The sequence below is a fragment of the Coturnix japonica genome, chromosome Z, assembly GCF_054131305.1.
Source record: "Coturnix japonica strain WE chromosome Z, WE-NBRP24, whole genome shotgun sequence".
Taxonomy (NCBI): Eukaryota; Metazoa; Chordata; class Aves; order Galliformes; family Phasianidae; genus Coturnix; species Coturnix japonica.
Genome location: NC_140702.1, coordinates 49,544,746 through 49,561,117, shown reverse-complemented (window position 1 = coordinate 49,561,117; position 16,372 = coordinate 49,544,746). Strand labels below are relative to the sequence as shown.

At 41.9% G+C, this 16,372-nt stretch overlaps 2 protein-coding genes across 2 annotated transcripts in view; both read right to left on the bottom strand.

The window, feature by feature from the left end:
- The window catches only part of LOC146754013 (putative COBW domain-containing protein 7), a 51,451-nt gene that overhangs the window by 34,306 nt on the left and 773 nt on the right, over positions 1–16,372 (bottom strand). The window contains exons 2-6 of the mRNA XM_085530082.1: positions 16,022–16,068; positions 15,306–15,392; positions 14,213–14,257; positions 13,605–13,661; positions 12,261–12,312 (exon numbers count right to left, since the gene is read on the bottom strand). Coding sequence (XP_085386208.1) covers positions 12,261–12,312; positions 13,605–13,661; positions 14,213–14,257; positions 15,306–15,392; positions 16,022–16,068 — 288 coding nt within the window. The remainder of the gene's footprint in view (positions 1–12,260; positions 12,313–13,604; positions 13,662–14,212; positions 14,258–15,305; positions 15,393–16,021; positions 16,069–16,372) is intronic.
- Positions 3,883–5,681, bottom strand: LOC146754014 (uncharacterized). Its single transcript, XM_085529265.1, has 2 exons — positions 5,524–5,681; positions 3,883–5,297 (listed from the first exon to the last, which is right to left on the bottom strand). The coding sequence occupies exons 1-2, from the start codon at positions 5,600–5,602 to the stop codon at positions 3,883–3,885; spliced, it is 1,494 nt and encodes a 497-aa protein (XP_085385391.1). The 5' UTR covers positions 5,603–5,681.

Here is a 16,372-nt window from a genome sequence, read left to right as displayed (position 1 = left end):
GAAAAGGAAGAGGACAAGAAGTAAAGAATATATGGGAACAAAGAAAAGGGGGGAAGGGAAGAAAATAAGAAAAAAATGTCAAGTTTTTAAAAGTAGGAAGAAAAAAAAGAAAAAAAAGGAGGAAAAACGAAAAGAGAGAAGAAAAGCAAGAAATAAAAAAGAATGAGATAAGGGCAGGAAAAATGGAAAGAAAATGAAAATTCAAAAGAAAGCAATAATGAAGAAAAATGAAGATAGGGAAGAAAAGGGTAAAGAAAAAGAAATAGGGCAAAAAAAAAAGGAAACAAAAAGGGGAAAGTAAGGATAAAAAAGGGAGAAAAAAGTGGGAAGAAAGCAGGGAAGAAAATAGAAAAAGAATGATAATAGGGAAGAAAAAACATAGAAAAAGGAGAAGGGAAAGAAAATGGGGAAGAAAAAAGAAACAAAGAGGGGAAGAAGAAGAAAAAAAAAAAAGCCAAAGGAAAGAAGAGAAGAAGAAGAAGAAGGAGAAGAAGAAGAAAGAAAGAAAAATTTAAAGAAAGGAAAAATATAAAGAAAAGGAAAGGGGAAAGAAAGGGGAAAAGGAAACATAAAGGGGAAATTTAAAAAAAGAGAGAGAGAAGAATAAAGAGGGGAGGAAAGAGAAAATGAAAATTAAATAGGGAAGAAAAAGAGAAAGTAGAACAGAAAATGGGGAAGGAAAAGAAAAACAAATAGGGTAAGAAGAAGCAAAAGCAAAAGAAAATAGGGGGGGGAATGGGAGAGGAAAAGGAAGAGGAATAGAAAAAAAAGATAAGAGGGATGAAAAGCAAGAAATAATGAAGAATGTGAAAAGTTTTAAGAAAGATGCAACGAAAATGAAAATAGAGAAAAAAGCAAGACAGAAGAAGAAAAAATGAAGATAGAGAAGAAGAATTGGAGAAGAATTAGAAAAAGATGAAAAGGGGGAAGAAAAAGAAAAAGAGAGGAGGGGGTGGGTAAGGATGGGAAGGGAGAGGACGGGAGGTTAGGGAAGGGGAGGGGAGGGGAGGTGATGGGAGGGGAGGAGAGGGGATAGAGGATAAAAAAAAAAAGGAAAGGAAAAAGAAAAGTGAGAAATAGGAGAAAGATAAAAGGAAACAAAAGGGGAAGAGAAAGTGGAAGTAAAAAGAGGGAAGAAAACAGGGAAAAAATAGAACAATGATAATAGGGTAGAAAAATAATAGAAAAAGGAGAAGGGATAGAAATAGGGAAGGAAAAAAAGTGGGGGCAGAAAAAGCAAAAGCAAAAAGGAAAGAAGGAAGAAAAAGAAGAAGAAAAGGAAGATGAAAAGGAAAAGTAAAAGAAAAAAAAGGAAGAGAAGAGAATGGAAGAGAAAAGAAAAGAAAAGAAAAGAAAAGAAAAGAAAAGAAAAGAAAAGAAAAGAAAGAAAAGAAAAGAAAAGAAAAGAAAAGAAAAGAAAAGAAAAGAGAAAATGAAAGAGAAGAGAAGAAAAAAGAAATGAAAACAAAAGAAAAAGAGAAAAGAGAAAGGGAAATAAAGGGAAAGGGAAAGATAAAGAGGAAGAAAAAAAAGAAGAGCAAGAAAAAAGAGGGAAGGAAAGAGAAAATGAAAATTAAATAGGGAAGAAAAAGAGAAAGCAGAACAGAAAACGGGGAAGGAAAAGAAAAACAAATAGGGTAAGAAGAAGCAAAAGCAAAAGAAAATAGGGGGAAAATGGAAAGAAAAAAAAAGAAAAGAAAAAAAAGAAAAGAAAGATGAAAAGCAAGAAATAATAAAGAATGTGAAAAGTTTTAAGAAAGATGGAACAAAAATGAAAATAAATAGAAAAGGAAGACAAGAAAAAAAGTGAAGATAGGGAAGAAGAATTGGAGAAGAATTAGAAAAAAAAGATGAAGGGGGGAAGAAAAAGAAAAAGAAGGAAAAAGAGTGGAGGGGTGAGGAGGGGAGAGGATGGGATGGGATGGGATGGGATGGGATGGGATGGGATGGGATGGGATGGGATGGGATGGGATGGGAGGGGATAGAGGAGAAAGGGAAGGGGAGGGGCGGGGAGGGGTGGGAGGAGAGGAGAGGAGAGGAGAGGAGAGGAGAGGAGAGGAGAGGAGAGGAGAGGAGAGGAGAGGAGAGGGAGAGGAGAGGAGAGGAGAGGAGAGGAGAGGAGAGGAGAGGAGAGGAGAGGAGAGGAGAGGAGAGGAGAGGAGAGGAGAGGGAAAAGAAAAAAGAAAAAAGAAAAGAAAAGAAAAGAAAAGAAAAGAAAAGAAAAGAAAAGAAAAAGAAAAAGAAAGAAAAGAAAAGAAAAGAAAAGAAAAGAAAAGACAAAGAGAAGAAGAGAAGAGAAGAGAAGAGAAGAGAAGAGAAGAGAAGAGAAGAGAAGAGAAGAGAGAGAAGAGAAGAGAAGAGAAGAGAAGAGAAGTAGAGGAGAAAAAGAGAAGAAAAAGAGAAGAAAAAGAGAAGAAAAAGAGAAGAAAAAGAGAAGAAAAAGAGAAGAAATAGAAAAAAATAGAAAAAGGCAAAGGAAAAGTAGAAGAAAAAATAGTAAATGAAGAAGAGGGGGCGAAATGACAATAAAAAGAAAAGAGGGGAAAAAAGGAAAAAGATAAATAAAAGGATCGGCCATGTTCCGGATTTCTCAGGTGTCCAGGTGTCTCTTTATTTTGGTGTATCTCACTTTGGGACTCATGATGACTTTAGCTGCTGTGACAATGGCTGACTCAGAAGCGTATCAGGATTACCTTGACTTAAGCTGATCCTGTGCTATGGAAAAGCTGATGACACTCCCACTTTTCTTTGGCCCCATCCAACCTGGTCTTGAACACCTCCAAGGACGGGGCATCCACAACCTCCCTGGGCAGCCTGCTCCAGGGCCTAACCACTCTCCTAGTGAAGAACTTCCCCCTAACATCCAACCTAAATCTTCCCTCTTTTAACTTAAAACCATTTCCCCGTGTCCTGCTATTGCCAGCCCTTTTGAAGAGTTTACTCCCTTCCTGGGAGTAAGTTCCCTTCAGGTATTGAAAGGCTGCAATGAGGTCACCCCGCAGCCTTCTCTTCTCCAGGCTGAACAAGCCCAACTCCCTCAGCCTGTCCTCATAGGGGAGGTGCTCCAGCCCCCTGATCATCTTCGTGGCCCTCCTCTGGACCCTTTCCAAAATCTCCATGTCCTTACAGAAGTCAAGATAGATAAGCATGGGTGACTCTTCCCTTGTCTATTGATGCAATGATGCAGATGGGGCCTCACAGGAGGGAGATAATCACTTCCCTTTCCCTGCTGGCCACCCCTTTTCTAATTCAGCCCAGGATATGCTTGGCCTTCCAGGCTGCCTAAGAGAACAGAAGCTACGGTCAGATAAGAGGGATTGACCAGAAGCTGCATCAGCAGTGCAAGAACCCTATTCTTTCCATATGCATGGTGTGGCCACTGCAAGGGAGCTCTTTGGTGGCTGCCTGTGCTGGGAGGGCAACGGACGCTATTCTGCAGCCTTGGTCATCCCTGCTTCATGCTGCCTTCCCCATCCCCATCCCCACAGACCAGGCTGGGATGACTCCTGGATCACAGGCCAAGGTGACCAAAGGACTTGCCTTGCAGCACCTCAATGTGCCAGCCTGCAGAAGGAGCTGACAGGCTGTTCCTGGTGCTGTGGGAGCCTGCAGTCCCCTTGCAGTGTCAGGACTTGGTGCTGTGCCTCCAGATGGGTCACAGAGCCCCAAGCTGCACGCAGGGCACGGCCACAGGGGAGGAGAAGCTCCAGCCACCTTGCCAGGGCTTGTCCTCATCTGCATGTCCTCCTGTGGAACACACAGCTTCCCTCCTGAGCCCATCTCCCCATTAAATCCCCAGGAAGGCCCCCATAGAGAAAGCTCTTAGGCACTTACTTATTTAGGTATATAGAAAAACTTATTTATAGATAAAGAAATATTTATTTAGGTAGGCTTATTGGGGTAGGTGGTGGTTTTCTCTTCCACTCCCCGGAACGTTACTCTGGTAGTTGGAAAGCCAGTGCCCTTCACTTCGGCGTTCCGCTTGCTTTTGCCTCTGCTAGGGGACTTCTTCGACTGGGCCCGCTGCTTTTGTCCTTTGGGGCCTACCTCAGCCCAAGATGCCACAGATTTTGCAGACACATACAAGCTGGTATATTCTTCCTCCTGGCACACTGCAGGCTTCGATGGACTCGCTGAGATAAGGAGGTTCTCACAACGCTTCAACTTCAGGGAGCGGATGTGCAGCTCCAGGGTCTCGCGCTTCTCATTCAGGAATCGAGCCCGACGGCTGGGGAAGTATCCGTGAACCAGCTGGGATTTTGATGCCATGGTGCCAGCTGGGCGGGTGAGGGACATCCCACGCTGCCGCCACATGGACTTCTGCATTAACTCAGGTAAGCAGCGAAGCTTTATCTCCAGGCATTTTCTGGCCACGTGCATGGAGAGCTTCCCAAAGGTCTTCTGACCGAGCTGCAGCTTTGAGATGACAGCATGCGCTTTGCTGACGCACTGGCTCCTGGATTTGATGTCAGTCATGCAAAAGCTTGCACAGTCTGTCTGACAGCTGGCATCCTTTATCTTTGATATGTTGTCTGAGCCAGGAAGCGCTGTGGTAGCTGTGGGATGCTCTTGCTCCTTGTCTGCTGCGTGGCTCGGAGGCAAAGCAATCTCTGCCGACTCCTGGGGGCAGCACTGCTTCTGGGGATGCTGCTGTGCCTGAGCCTGGCCCTGGCTGTGAGTCTGAGCCTTCTGCTGGATGGTCTTCCTGGCTTGACTCACATTCCAGGGCAGCAGAATATAGTGGGGGCATGGCACCAGTATGGGGAAATCTCCAGGGCTGGGTACACCACGGTTACTCTTCTGTTTCTTCTTGAGAACGTTGCCTGCAATGCATTTGCCCTTGGCCTGGGTCTGCCCTGGCTTGATGGGCTTGGGCAGGACATGGCTGCATTGTCTTTCCCGTGCAAGCTGATGGGAGATCAAGAGCAATTTGGGCAGGACGGCCATGTGCACTTCCAGGCTTTTCCGGGCCATATGGACTGTGAGGGCGCTGTAGGTATCAGCGCACCACAGGCATCCAGTGGGGCAGACTGGCATCAGCTTTGCCTGTGCTCTGCTGGCTGCTTTCAAGGAATCCATGTTGCCTATTCCAGTGCAGCTTTGGATCTCAGCTGAAGTGCAGCAGTGACATGGCAGGCTGTTCCGCTCCACCAGCTCCTCCAGATCTTTCCAGGCTGCCTGCAGGAAGTCAGGGCCCAGCACAGGCCTGAGCTCAGGCAGCTCCGACAGCAGCAGCTGCTGGAGCTCCTGGTCAGCCTTACTGCAGCGGCTCCATGGCTTGCAGTGTTTCTTGGCACCTGTAAAACAGGGAAGGTCACTGAGCCACAGGGGAACAGGAGCTCCAGAGATGCTCTGAGCCAGGCACATCCTTTTTAAATTAAACTATTAAAATTTAGAAGGAACATTGGTGCTGATACATGTGAACGATGAACAGGGCTTAGCTGCTCCCAGAGGCTCAGCCCAGCCTGGAGATGGATGCTCCTGGACAGGTCTGGGGCATGGGCTGGCCCTCACAGGACCTACCTGGCTTCAGTGCTGCTGCTCGCTGCCACCATTTCCTCCACCGCAAGCACTGTCTGCCGGCCTGCGGACACACGGACATGGCTCAGTCATGCTCTTGGGTGGTCTCAAAAAACTGCTCCCGACTCCCCCAGCCCCAAATCCCCCAGATGCAAGTCATCCCCACCCTCAAAATATCCCCTACCTGCAGGTTTCCCAGTAAACAGTGACCCCGATGTGATATCGGGACCAGCACAGCAACGCAGAGAGAGACCTCAGCAGGAGCGGGTCAGCTGAACTGACCTGGGATAAAGAAATCCCTGATCATTGGAGTGGTGAACACAGCCAAGGGCAGGATGGGGTAGAGCACATTTGCTGAAGAACAGGCAATTAGCGGACCCCTCCTGCATATCCTCACTAAGAGAGAGGTTAAGCATTGTGCTGCAAGGGTCTGCTGGCTGATGGCATCGTTCAAAGCCAATGGATTTCTGGCTACAGCTGGCAATACTGTAGCCAGAATATAGCAACAATATAACAACGGGATGCAGATGCAATTTGGAAAGCTATAGGACAAGGAGGCTGGGATGCTTCTCCTTGGGACCCATAGACTTGTGGATGTTCAGATTCCTCAGGTGCTCACGAACCTGATCCTTGCTTACAGTGAGGTTGTAGATTCCGAAACCCCCTCCTACCAAACCCAAAGTTTGAGGGCTGTGTGGTGAGCAGTTATCAGAGAAGAGCGAGGCAAAAAAAGTTGCTGAGTTCCTCATCCTTCTCCTCGTCTGTTGTACAGGCCTGCGTGTGTCACTGACAAAGGGGATACGCCCTCCTGGATTTTCTTTTTCTGGTTGAGGTACATGTAGAAGAGTTACGTGTTCTTTATGGCATCCCTTGTGAAGTTCAATTCAAGCAGGGTTTTGGCTTTCCTGAGCCTATCAACAGGCTCTGACTGATCAGGTGGCCTATAGTAGACACCGCTCACAAGGCTCCCTTTCCTGCCTTGGTGTCTTAACTGTCACCCATATGACTTCTTTAGGGACAGCTCTTCACATTCTGTTCTTTCCTGTGTAGGTAGCAATGCCCACTCCCTTCCTTCCTCACCTGTGCCTTCTGAACAGCTTGTAGCCACCAATAGGCACACTCCAGTCAAGATAATCATCCCACCAGGTTTTGGTGACAGCAACTATATTGTGGTTTTACAGGAGCACAGTAGCTTCCAGCTCCTCCAGTTTGTTTCCCAAGCTGTGTGCACTGGTGTAGAAGCTCTTCAGCTGGGTAGCTGGTCTTCTCACTTCCTTAAAGGATAACTCCTTAATTCCTTTTAGGTATTTCCCTTGATTTTCCCCATTGGCTTCTCCTGTTGCCCCAGCACAGAATCACTGAATCACAGAATCACCAGGACTGGAAAAGACCCATGGGATCGCCCAGTCCAACCATCCACCCATCACCAAGAGTTCTCACTAAACCACGTCCCTCAGTACAACTTCTCCCAGGTCTAATTCCTGAAAACTCAGCATGACAGGAGATAAGATCCAGAGGTACTGTGTTTATTCTGGGGTTTAAGGAGACCTGGAAAACGGCAGTAAGTAAAGAGCAGTGGAGGAAACGGTGCTTTGGAAAGGTGATTTCATGTAGGAGATGTTGGGGAGGGTGCAGAGGTCATCAAATCACTGTGATTTGCCTCTGGAACAGCATCTCTGCTTCCTGCCGGGGAAAATGTGCAAATTTGTCACTGAGACAGGTGCCAAGCACATACCCAGCACACAGCGCTGCTCAAGCACTTTGGTTTTGCAGAGGCTGCTCTTCGTAGATGTCGCGGAGTTCTCTCTCGAGCTCACTCCGTGACAGCGGGAACAAACCCGGGCAGAGAAGGAACAAAAGTACCTCCCCTCTCTAACTGCACGGTGCGGCCAGGCCTGGCCCGGCTACGTGCGCTCGGAGAGAGGGGAAGGGAAGGGAGATTGCCATTGGATCTAGGAAGGAAAAATATAAAAAAAGAACGATCTGAGAACGAACGGCAGTTTAATGAACCCAGTGACACTAAACAACAACGAGAGAGTTTCAACAAAGAGAAAAAAACTAAGTCCCAATCTCACCGGCGGGCTGTGGGAGGCTGAAAGGTACCTCCCATCCGGTGCTGTCCCCTCCCCCCATGCCCATTTAAGGCACCGAAAAGAAAAGCAAAGAGTGGAGGGAAGGGGATCTGGACTATGCTCTCAGCCCCAGAGTGCTCATGTGTGGAGCAGGGTGTCAGTCCCTTCCAGTGCAGGATATTCTGTGATTCTTTGATTCTTAACAGTAACATTATCATGAAGTCATTCTTTTCACCTTGCATTAGTTCCTGGTTTGTGGAAGCTTCTTCAAGCTACCTAATACTTATGACACGATGAATCAGTTCGCCTCTGCTGGTGTCCTGGTTTCAGCTGGACAGAGCTGATTTTCTTCCCAGTGTCTGGTACGATGCTGTTTTGGCTTAAGGAGAAAAACAATGTTGGTAGCACAGCAGTATGTCACCTGTTGCTGAGCAGCACCTCGGACTGTCCTGCCAGCAAGGGGCTGCTGCTGACACAAAGAGCTAGAACGGGACAGATCCAGAACCACTGACCTAAAATGGCCAGAGCGACATTCCATAACATACGAAATCATGTGGAAAAATAACAAACAGCAGAACTGAGGAGAGAGGGCTGGGGGGACAGCTGCTGTGTGGGGACTGGCTGCACATCTTGCTTTCATTTATACAACAGATTTGTTACCGGGGATGGTTGCATGCATTTAAAAATCAAAGAACAAGCGGAAAGCTATGCAAGGAAGTTTAATAGCAAATACTAAATACTTTTTATTGTGATTACATGACTGGCAAAAACCAACCTCTGGCAGTGTTCAAGAGGCACAATCTAATATAATTGAAATTAAGCTAACGAATCAAGCAAGATAGGAGAGAGAATGAGTCCCAAAACCGAGAGGCCTACTGTAAAACTCTAAGCAAAATGGCTGAAGGCTCCCACACACTCCCCTGAATGACAGAACTTGACAGACGTCAGTCCAGCCTGGGAGTCAGATAATATTGTGTCCAGGTCCCTTGTCTTATCTCTGGCCGTGATGTTCTCTGGGAGATGTAGTGGTACTTCTGCAAAGCCAAATGAATTCACTGGCATAAATTAAGCCTAATTCAAGATGCTAGAATTTTTTTGTGTTTAATCTAGACCATAAGAGCCAACCTTTCAACAGTAGGTGAGCTGGGATTCTTAGCAGGGCTCAGGAGTTTAACTGTGCAGTAGACTGGAAGCAGAAAAAGGAACTACTACAACATGGTGTGTCATTCAGTCCTTCTTATCATAAATACTTGCAGATTTAAGCACAAGACTTCATCCTGTTTATAGTCCAGTGTCAACTGTTCTCATGCTTCTCTGTCACAGTTCCTATGAACACTTCTTTGATAATCTCTTTATTCAGGTTCCTACCTGCAAAGAGAAAAAAGTTTAGCTAATTGTATTGTAGAGCATATTACAAAAATCCGTTCCTGCAAGCAGAAGCCTGTAAGGTTTCTCACCAGAGAAGATACTTACTCTACCAATGAGTTAAAATAGTACTTTATCAAAACTAAGCTGCAGGAAACCACATTAATTTTATTTACAAAAACAGATTTCAAGAAATACGCAACTCAGCATTTTAAGATTTTCCGAAACGAACCTGACTTTGTACGCATTAATGACTTCATCATCTTCACAGTTATTGATTATGTGATCAAATACTCAAAGCATTCCCACGAACGTATTAGCAATTATTTGTTTTTAAAATAATCCCCAGTATGCTTACATAATTTCTGAGTACCTGGTATTTTATTTTATTCAACTACAAAGGACAGCACAGCTGCTCTCAGCTGCTTTAAGAAAGTGCAGGGGGTTTTCATGGACAGAGCATGGACTGAAGGTTACTCAGAACATCGTAACTGCAGTTACTCTGACTAGTACGGGGTGGCTGCTTCTCACTGGACAGGTTAACTGGACTGCTGCTGAAAGAAAAAGCTCCTTAAAGTTACAGAAAAAGGCACAAAGTTACTCATACCAATTAAAACATAAAATCTTTTTTCATCTTCTTTCCATTCTATTGCAGTCTCTTCCAGATCATACAGCTCATGGACACCTTGGACTATCACTTGATGAGATTTGCCTTGAATAGATACGAGTCCCTTACCAGAAAAATAACTGTTAAAGTATATAAACAAACCTTTAAAAACAAAATAATTATGGAGAAAAAAAAAACAACTTTACAAATACACAGAGCAGGGAAAAGCCTCTGACAACTATGCAGAGGTTGATCAAAATAACAATGCAACAGAGTCATCTCTTGTAACAACCATTCTTACAATTAATAATTTTACTTTGCTATACTCTGCCTTCAGCTTCTCATTTGGACGGTTACCTGGAATATTTGTGCAAATTTAAATGTCATCTCCTACCATGCCACTTTGATTGTATGTATGATATATGTCTCTATGAAAGCCTCATCACCTGTCCAAGAAGACGTAAAATAGGCAAAAATGTTGAGTCTGTTCCCACTGAGTTCTCAAGCTTAACACTTACACTGTCTTGAAACAGAATCTCTGAATAGCAAAGAAAGAACAAATATCTGTGTGGTGAAATGACTAGCAATGGAATTAACAATGGAATACTTTCAAAACTAAGTCCATTTACTCACATGCCAAACGTTGCACTAAAAGAGTTTTCATCACTTGAAAACTGTCTAAAATATAATGTAAATTTTACTTTGATCCCAAAGCTCAGTACAACAGAAGCATACTTCTAATCAGCAGTACAGCTAATGAGTACAACAGACAGCTTGAAGTGCATCAGCACTGCCGGCTTTATGCTGCTGTTGTTCTACTTGTCAAGAAATAAACCTTTCTTCCAGTGAAGTAGAAATAATTACCTTGCTGCCTCTGACACACATATGTTCTCAGGAAACAAATCACAGCACATTTGATTGTTTTCCTTAGACCTTGTCTAATCATACAATTGACTTTTTTATCATTTACTTAGCTTTTTGGTTTAAGGAAAATGAAAGTATATCCTCAAGCATCACCAATGTTCACCTCAGAACTATGCAATGAATCATACACAGGGATGAATACACTTATGTGTAAATCACATCTTTAAAACTGCAGTCTGATGTAATCAAAAAGTTTTAGGTGGACCATAACTAGCACTGTGCTGCATTGTTACACTCAATTAAACTTCTGTTTATTATGCCAACAACTGTAATCATGGACAGAAACCTGTAACTACATCCCTAGCTAAGGAGCCATCTAGGTGAAATGGATGAGACCTTTCAGAGCAAAGGAGGGGAAAACAACATCACCTCCTTTCACTTATGTCCTGATCATTCATCCTGTCCCACTCATGTTTGGGACTGCAAGTCTCCCCTTTCACTACACAGCAAGTAGTACTGTGGTTTGCTTCTCTGTCAGATACCTTGAGTGGTCTCATTGGCCAGCAGCTATTTAAGTGTCTCTACATGGATCAATGACAAACTGATGTTCTCTCTTTTGTCTGCTCTTTGACCTGTATGTGGCTGACAATACACTGCATTTTCTTTCCATTTAAAAAGAGGGAAAGCACAAAACAAAGAGGTTGGACGTTTCAGGCAAACCTTCAGTCTTATGACATCCATGGTACATCCAGTCCTATCTTTCACATTCTTTTCCCACAGAAGATTCTACAAAGAGGAAAAATGTTTTCACAAACACAACAGCGTAAGATGATTTTCTACAAAAGGACACAATGATTTCGCACTTGACTGCGATGTATTAATATTTACCTGTATAAAGAGATTAAGGTTTTCTTCCTTAATACTTCCTAGGACTTCCAAGTGTTACTGTCACTATGTCCTGTAAATGGAAAGACACACAAGACAGGCAAGATAGATGCTTAAAAGCAGCATTTAGCACAGAACTGCTTATACTCTAAAGGAGTGACAGGCCAGACCCTTTCCCCCTCAATTATTTATTAAAAATCAAAACCACAAAACAGACAAAATACTGTATTTTCTCTCTAAATAAAACACAATCACAAAGATAAAAATGCAATTTAAACTGTAATATGCAAGGATTGTTTTATTGCACAGAGCAAGAGAAAAGATTCTACCCTGACATAAATAAAAGCTGGGTTACATATCTGGAAAAACAAAGCATTTCACATTCCTAACCTTCTAGCACACGTGCGATTATAGGATTTATATCAAATTTATAGGAAAACCTAATTCACTGTTACAGGTTGATCTGTTGATTTTCTGTGTAAAAACGAAGGGAAGCACTCACAGAATGTGCCTCTCTAACACCTTAATTAATGCAAAGTTGTGAACAGCAACTCCCCAATATCTAAAAACACTGACATCATTTCGACCTACGGGATAAATATCAGGTGTAAGTATAGGGCTCAATTCTCAAATCTCAATTGCTCAATAAGGGCAAATATTGAAAAGAATAGTATTACTTGTCTGTTGTAGTAATGCTCTCCATGTACAAGAACACAGTTTCCAACAAGAGAACTCTTAAGCCATATTTGAAAGCAGAACTCAGTATATACATTTACTATCTATCTCTATCAAAGTACATGGCATTCAGTGTAATATTCCAGAGATCTTAAACATACGATTCTCTACCTGAAACCTTCTGAAAAAATAAGATGATTAGTATGCCATGGTTGCAGTTATCCTGAACTATCTTCTAACAGCGAGACTGAAGCAGTGCTTGTTGTAATTACCTTGTCGAGATGTGCATCTGTTGTCTTCATACTCTCGAGTTTTTTCTGCAAGCTGTAAACAAGCAGATGTTGCATTTGCACTGGATGGATGCAGTGTCATTATCTCAAACAAGACCTACACAAACTCTTCAGTACTGCAGACCAAAACTAAAGTGCTGTTATCAAAGTAATTTTCAACTGTTAATTCAGCTTTAATCTCAGAATAGTTATGTTTAATTATGTTTGTTTGATCTTTCAAATGTTCTGTGATAGGAAGTCTGCCATAGCTTAACTGCTGGAATTCCACTGTCAATTATCTAATTTGACTATAGTAATGTACAGAACAATTACGGATTTCCTTTCTAGATTAGGAAAAAAATTCTGACATATGAGTGATAAAGCAAGGGGTGACCTATTGGATGGTCATTTCTGGTTGGATTCAAGCTGTCCTTGGGCCAAGAGAGTCTGTTCTGGTTAGAAACGCTTTGTTCTAACTCAGCTGTCAGTGTCTTACAAGAAAGACTTAGGAGACCCATTTTCACAACAAGGCTAGTAGTACGACCTACTAACTTTTAACCATCATAGAGTAAGTCGCCATGGACTTCTATCTACATTTTACACTCTTACATCTTAATAAAACAAAAAAGTAACTTCTGACATCTGTGGGATGATTTGTTGGGCATCACTTTTTGAAACTAAGTTAGGAAGTAAAAAATGAACAAAGCCATTGCTTCTAAGAGTAAAATGTGCAGTATAAAATGAAGTGAAATACTATACACCGCTTTCTACTTAACTCATTCCCAAAGCTAATTCCCACTGCACACTGTGCAGTGTTTGCTAATTTAAAGCTGAGCCTCTTAGTCATAAAAGAACCAGAGGACATAACAGATCCAGGAACACGCTGAACAACATTTCCAAGGCTTAGGTTGTTGTGGAACTCAGAGTTTCCTGTGAAAACTAAGGTCTCCAGTTCATCACAATGTAAAGCAAGAAAAAAATTAAATCCTCTGAGTTTTAAGAGAACCAGAAAAAAGCACTGAGATCTTATTTAGTAGTAGTAGTACTAATGGACAACTTAAAGACTCAACAAGGGAAACGGGGGGAAAACGCCAAACAATCGTGGGTGCTTTGGCTCTCATTTGATTTTACAAACCCTACAATCTTTTGCTGCATATATATCTCAAGTGGAAAAACATCCTCTTTCTATTACTTCTTACTCTTACTGAGAATTGTAAACAAGTGTCTGAACTAGAACATGGAACAGAAATTCAGATGCAGACTCTGCCTAAATGTAAATGTACCTACTTCATGCGTCTATCTATGCAACGAGCATTACTTTTAATAAAAGTGAAATTATTGCCATACCTGATTCCAGATAGACTGTCTAAAGCATGCAGGTCCGGCACATTGGAAAGATCAACTCTGCACAGATAGGGAGAGAAAGAAAGCTTTGTATTTTCACTGCATGTAGGAATTATGTGTACTGAAGCTTCGATTGCTCATTTTTAAACATATAAATAATTGTTCATGTTTCTTGGTTTTTTTTCCTGATCTCTTATTCCAATGCAAAGCACCAGAAGCTAGCCCTATTTTCAGATGTCAGCAGTCAGTGCTATCTACCATGGAGTAAAGCAGCTTTCAGCTGTACAGTAATATGGGAGCATAAAAAGAGAATTTTAGTGAATACAGTTAAAAAAATAAATTAATGCTAAAAAAAAAAACAACCAAACAAACAAAAAAAACCCCACAAGAATCTGTTTTCTGAAAGATGTGATTTGTATTGGATGCCTAAGTGTTATCTAATTCTCTGATGGGGACAATCGTTCTGTACCTCTTTGAACACAAGCACACATTAAAACACAGTACAGGTAGGTATGCATGTGCACAGCCAACAGATCATAATGAAAGCTTTGTAAAAATAATGTCAGTGGGACAGGATTTGGTACTTGTTGGAATACAGGTTAATCTAATACCTCGACCTTTGTGTCTCCAAAATTTCGACAAGTCCATTTATTGACCTAAAACAAATAGAATAAAGCAAAATGAGGTGCAAACGCAACTCTAATATATCGATTGAACAATTTAACAATGTAGAGCAATACAAGAAACATAACGACATCTCTCACACTGTTACTCAATGTTTTACAGTCCAAGAGGCATCAAGAAAAAGTTTGATTTTGTGACATTTTATATCCGAACCAAGGTCAAAATTCACAACTTCTGACAATAAAATACTACTACTGAATATTGCATTTTTCTTCTCCCAGTACAAACTGCAAGGTTAAGAATTCTCAAGAGTCTGAACCACAAATAACGTTGCAAAGTATTTCTCAATATTCCATTTTGTCTGTCAGGGTACTGAGAAAGATGGAACACACCTTTGAACACTGGTTTAATTCAGCCCATTGGTTCTTTTACATCCATGACAATTATTCAGATATCTTCCATACCCCTTTATATTTGCTAATAAACATGTATGTACTAGCAGACATTGCCCCCTGTAGTTAACTCAGACAAATGGCAACAGCTGCCCAATAGTATAAGAATGTGAGCACTTAAGACAAAGGTCTATTATAAGGCATTTTTTAGGCCTAATTTAGCCAAGGAAACAGTGTGGAGTTGCACCAGAAGAGGGTCAGGTTGGGTATTAGGAAAAGGTTCTTCACCAGAGGGCGGTAGACATGGAACAGCCCCAAGCAGCCAGAGTTCAAGGAACATTTGGAGAAAGCTCTCAGACATAGAATTGGAATTTTGGGTGGTCCTGAGTAGAGCCAGAGGTTGGAGTCAATGGTCCTTGAAGGTTCCTTCCAACTTAAGAGCATCCTTTGATTCTATTCTATAATTCTACACTTCTGAGCAGGTAACATCAAATCTTACTTAGGCAAGCTGATAAGACTGTGGAAGCACAGAAATGCACTGGAAACATCTCCAGAAAGGGGCAGACTCTTTTTCACTGCTTTCTCACTGCTCTTTTTCACTACACGATCTGTTGGAACAATCATGAGATCTAATTTCTAATAACATTTGAGCATGTACAATGTCACGGTTATACCAGAAATTTCATACCTGACAGTTGTTCTGACTTTATTCAATTCTTCCCTTGACACCAAATCCGTTTTATTGACGATTACAAGATCAGCTAATGCAACCTGCCTATGCATTTGGAAAAAGAAAAAAGGAACACCTTGAACAAGCAGTTTTTTGTAAGGCAGAAGCAGTATGTCTCTCATAGCACTGTAAAATTACTAGATTGTTAGTACACGAAGGCAAACATTAACCAAACCATCAGCCAACTAAAACATCATGGAATGACTACACTATTAGCTTCTTGAGGTTACTTGTGGCTTGTGCATTTCAGGAGACAAAAGTAGCAGCAGCCAGTGACATGAAAGACAAGCCATGGCCACTGAAATGTTTACAAGCACAGCATGCTGAGGCTTTTTCACTGCTAGCAAAAATGTATAGCTAATGGTGAGGAGACTTTACTGAAAACTGTTTTTGTAGCTGAAAGTTGAGCTTCTTTCAACCTGTTATTTGTACTCTATCTGTTGTAGTTTCCATGGAAAAAAAGAGGAGGCATTATTTTCAGATCAACCTACTTATTAGAAAATTCATATCTAAGCAGAATGATCAAATGAAGTACAGAGTAAGTTTTGTTTTCTACCTTTGTTTAAAAGCAAGGGAGGGGAAAACCTTAGAAAAGAAAAAGAATCAATTTTGAATGATCTTCCGCACAGTGCAGTCACTGACTATGATTAAAAAAGTGATTTTGATATCCATACCGAGATGCTTCGTCGACAAGGCCTTCTGGCTTCTCCTCTCTCAAGGGCTAGACAATAATTAAAACAACTGGATTAAGCATGTTTAAAAAATGCTCAAATTAATTTGCATTTAAACTATGCCAAAATCATTTTACACAATGTATGATTTTCATTCATACTGCTTAAGTTACTACATTGTAAGGAACTGCTTTTATGGCCAACTATCAATGAAAAAGCTAGAAATGAAAAACTATTTCTGCACTTACCAATCCTCACTGTTCTGTAGGTCTGTTCTTTCAGTACACTTTACATAGATGCCTCTGTTACCTGACCTTTTATTCTACTTCCAGGCAACTAAATCATCTGTTAATC

Excerpts from the sequence above, each read along its gene's own strand:
- LOC146754014 (XM_085529265.1), bottom strand. The coding sequence starts at position 5,602 with ATGTCCGTGTGTCCGCAGGCCGGCAGACAGTGCTTGCGGTGGAGGAAA. Across the intron at positions 5,298-5,523 it reads AGCAGCAGCACTGAAGCCAG|GTGCCAAGAAACACTGCAAG; the intron begins GTAGGTCCTGTG and ends CCTGTTTTACAG.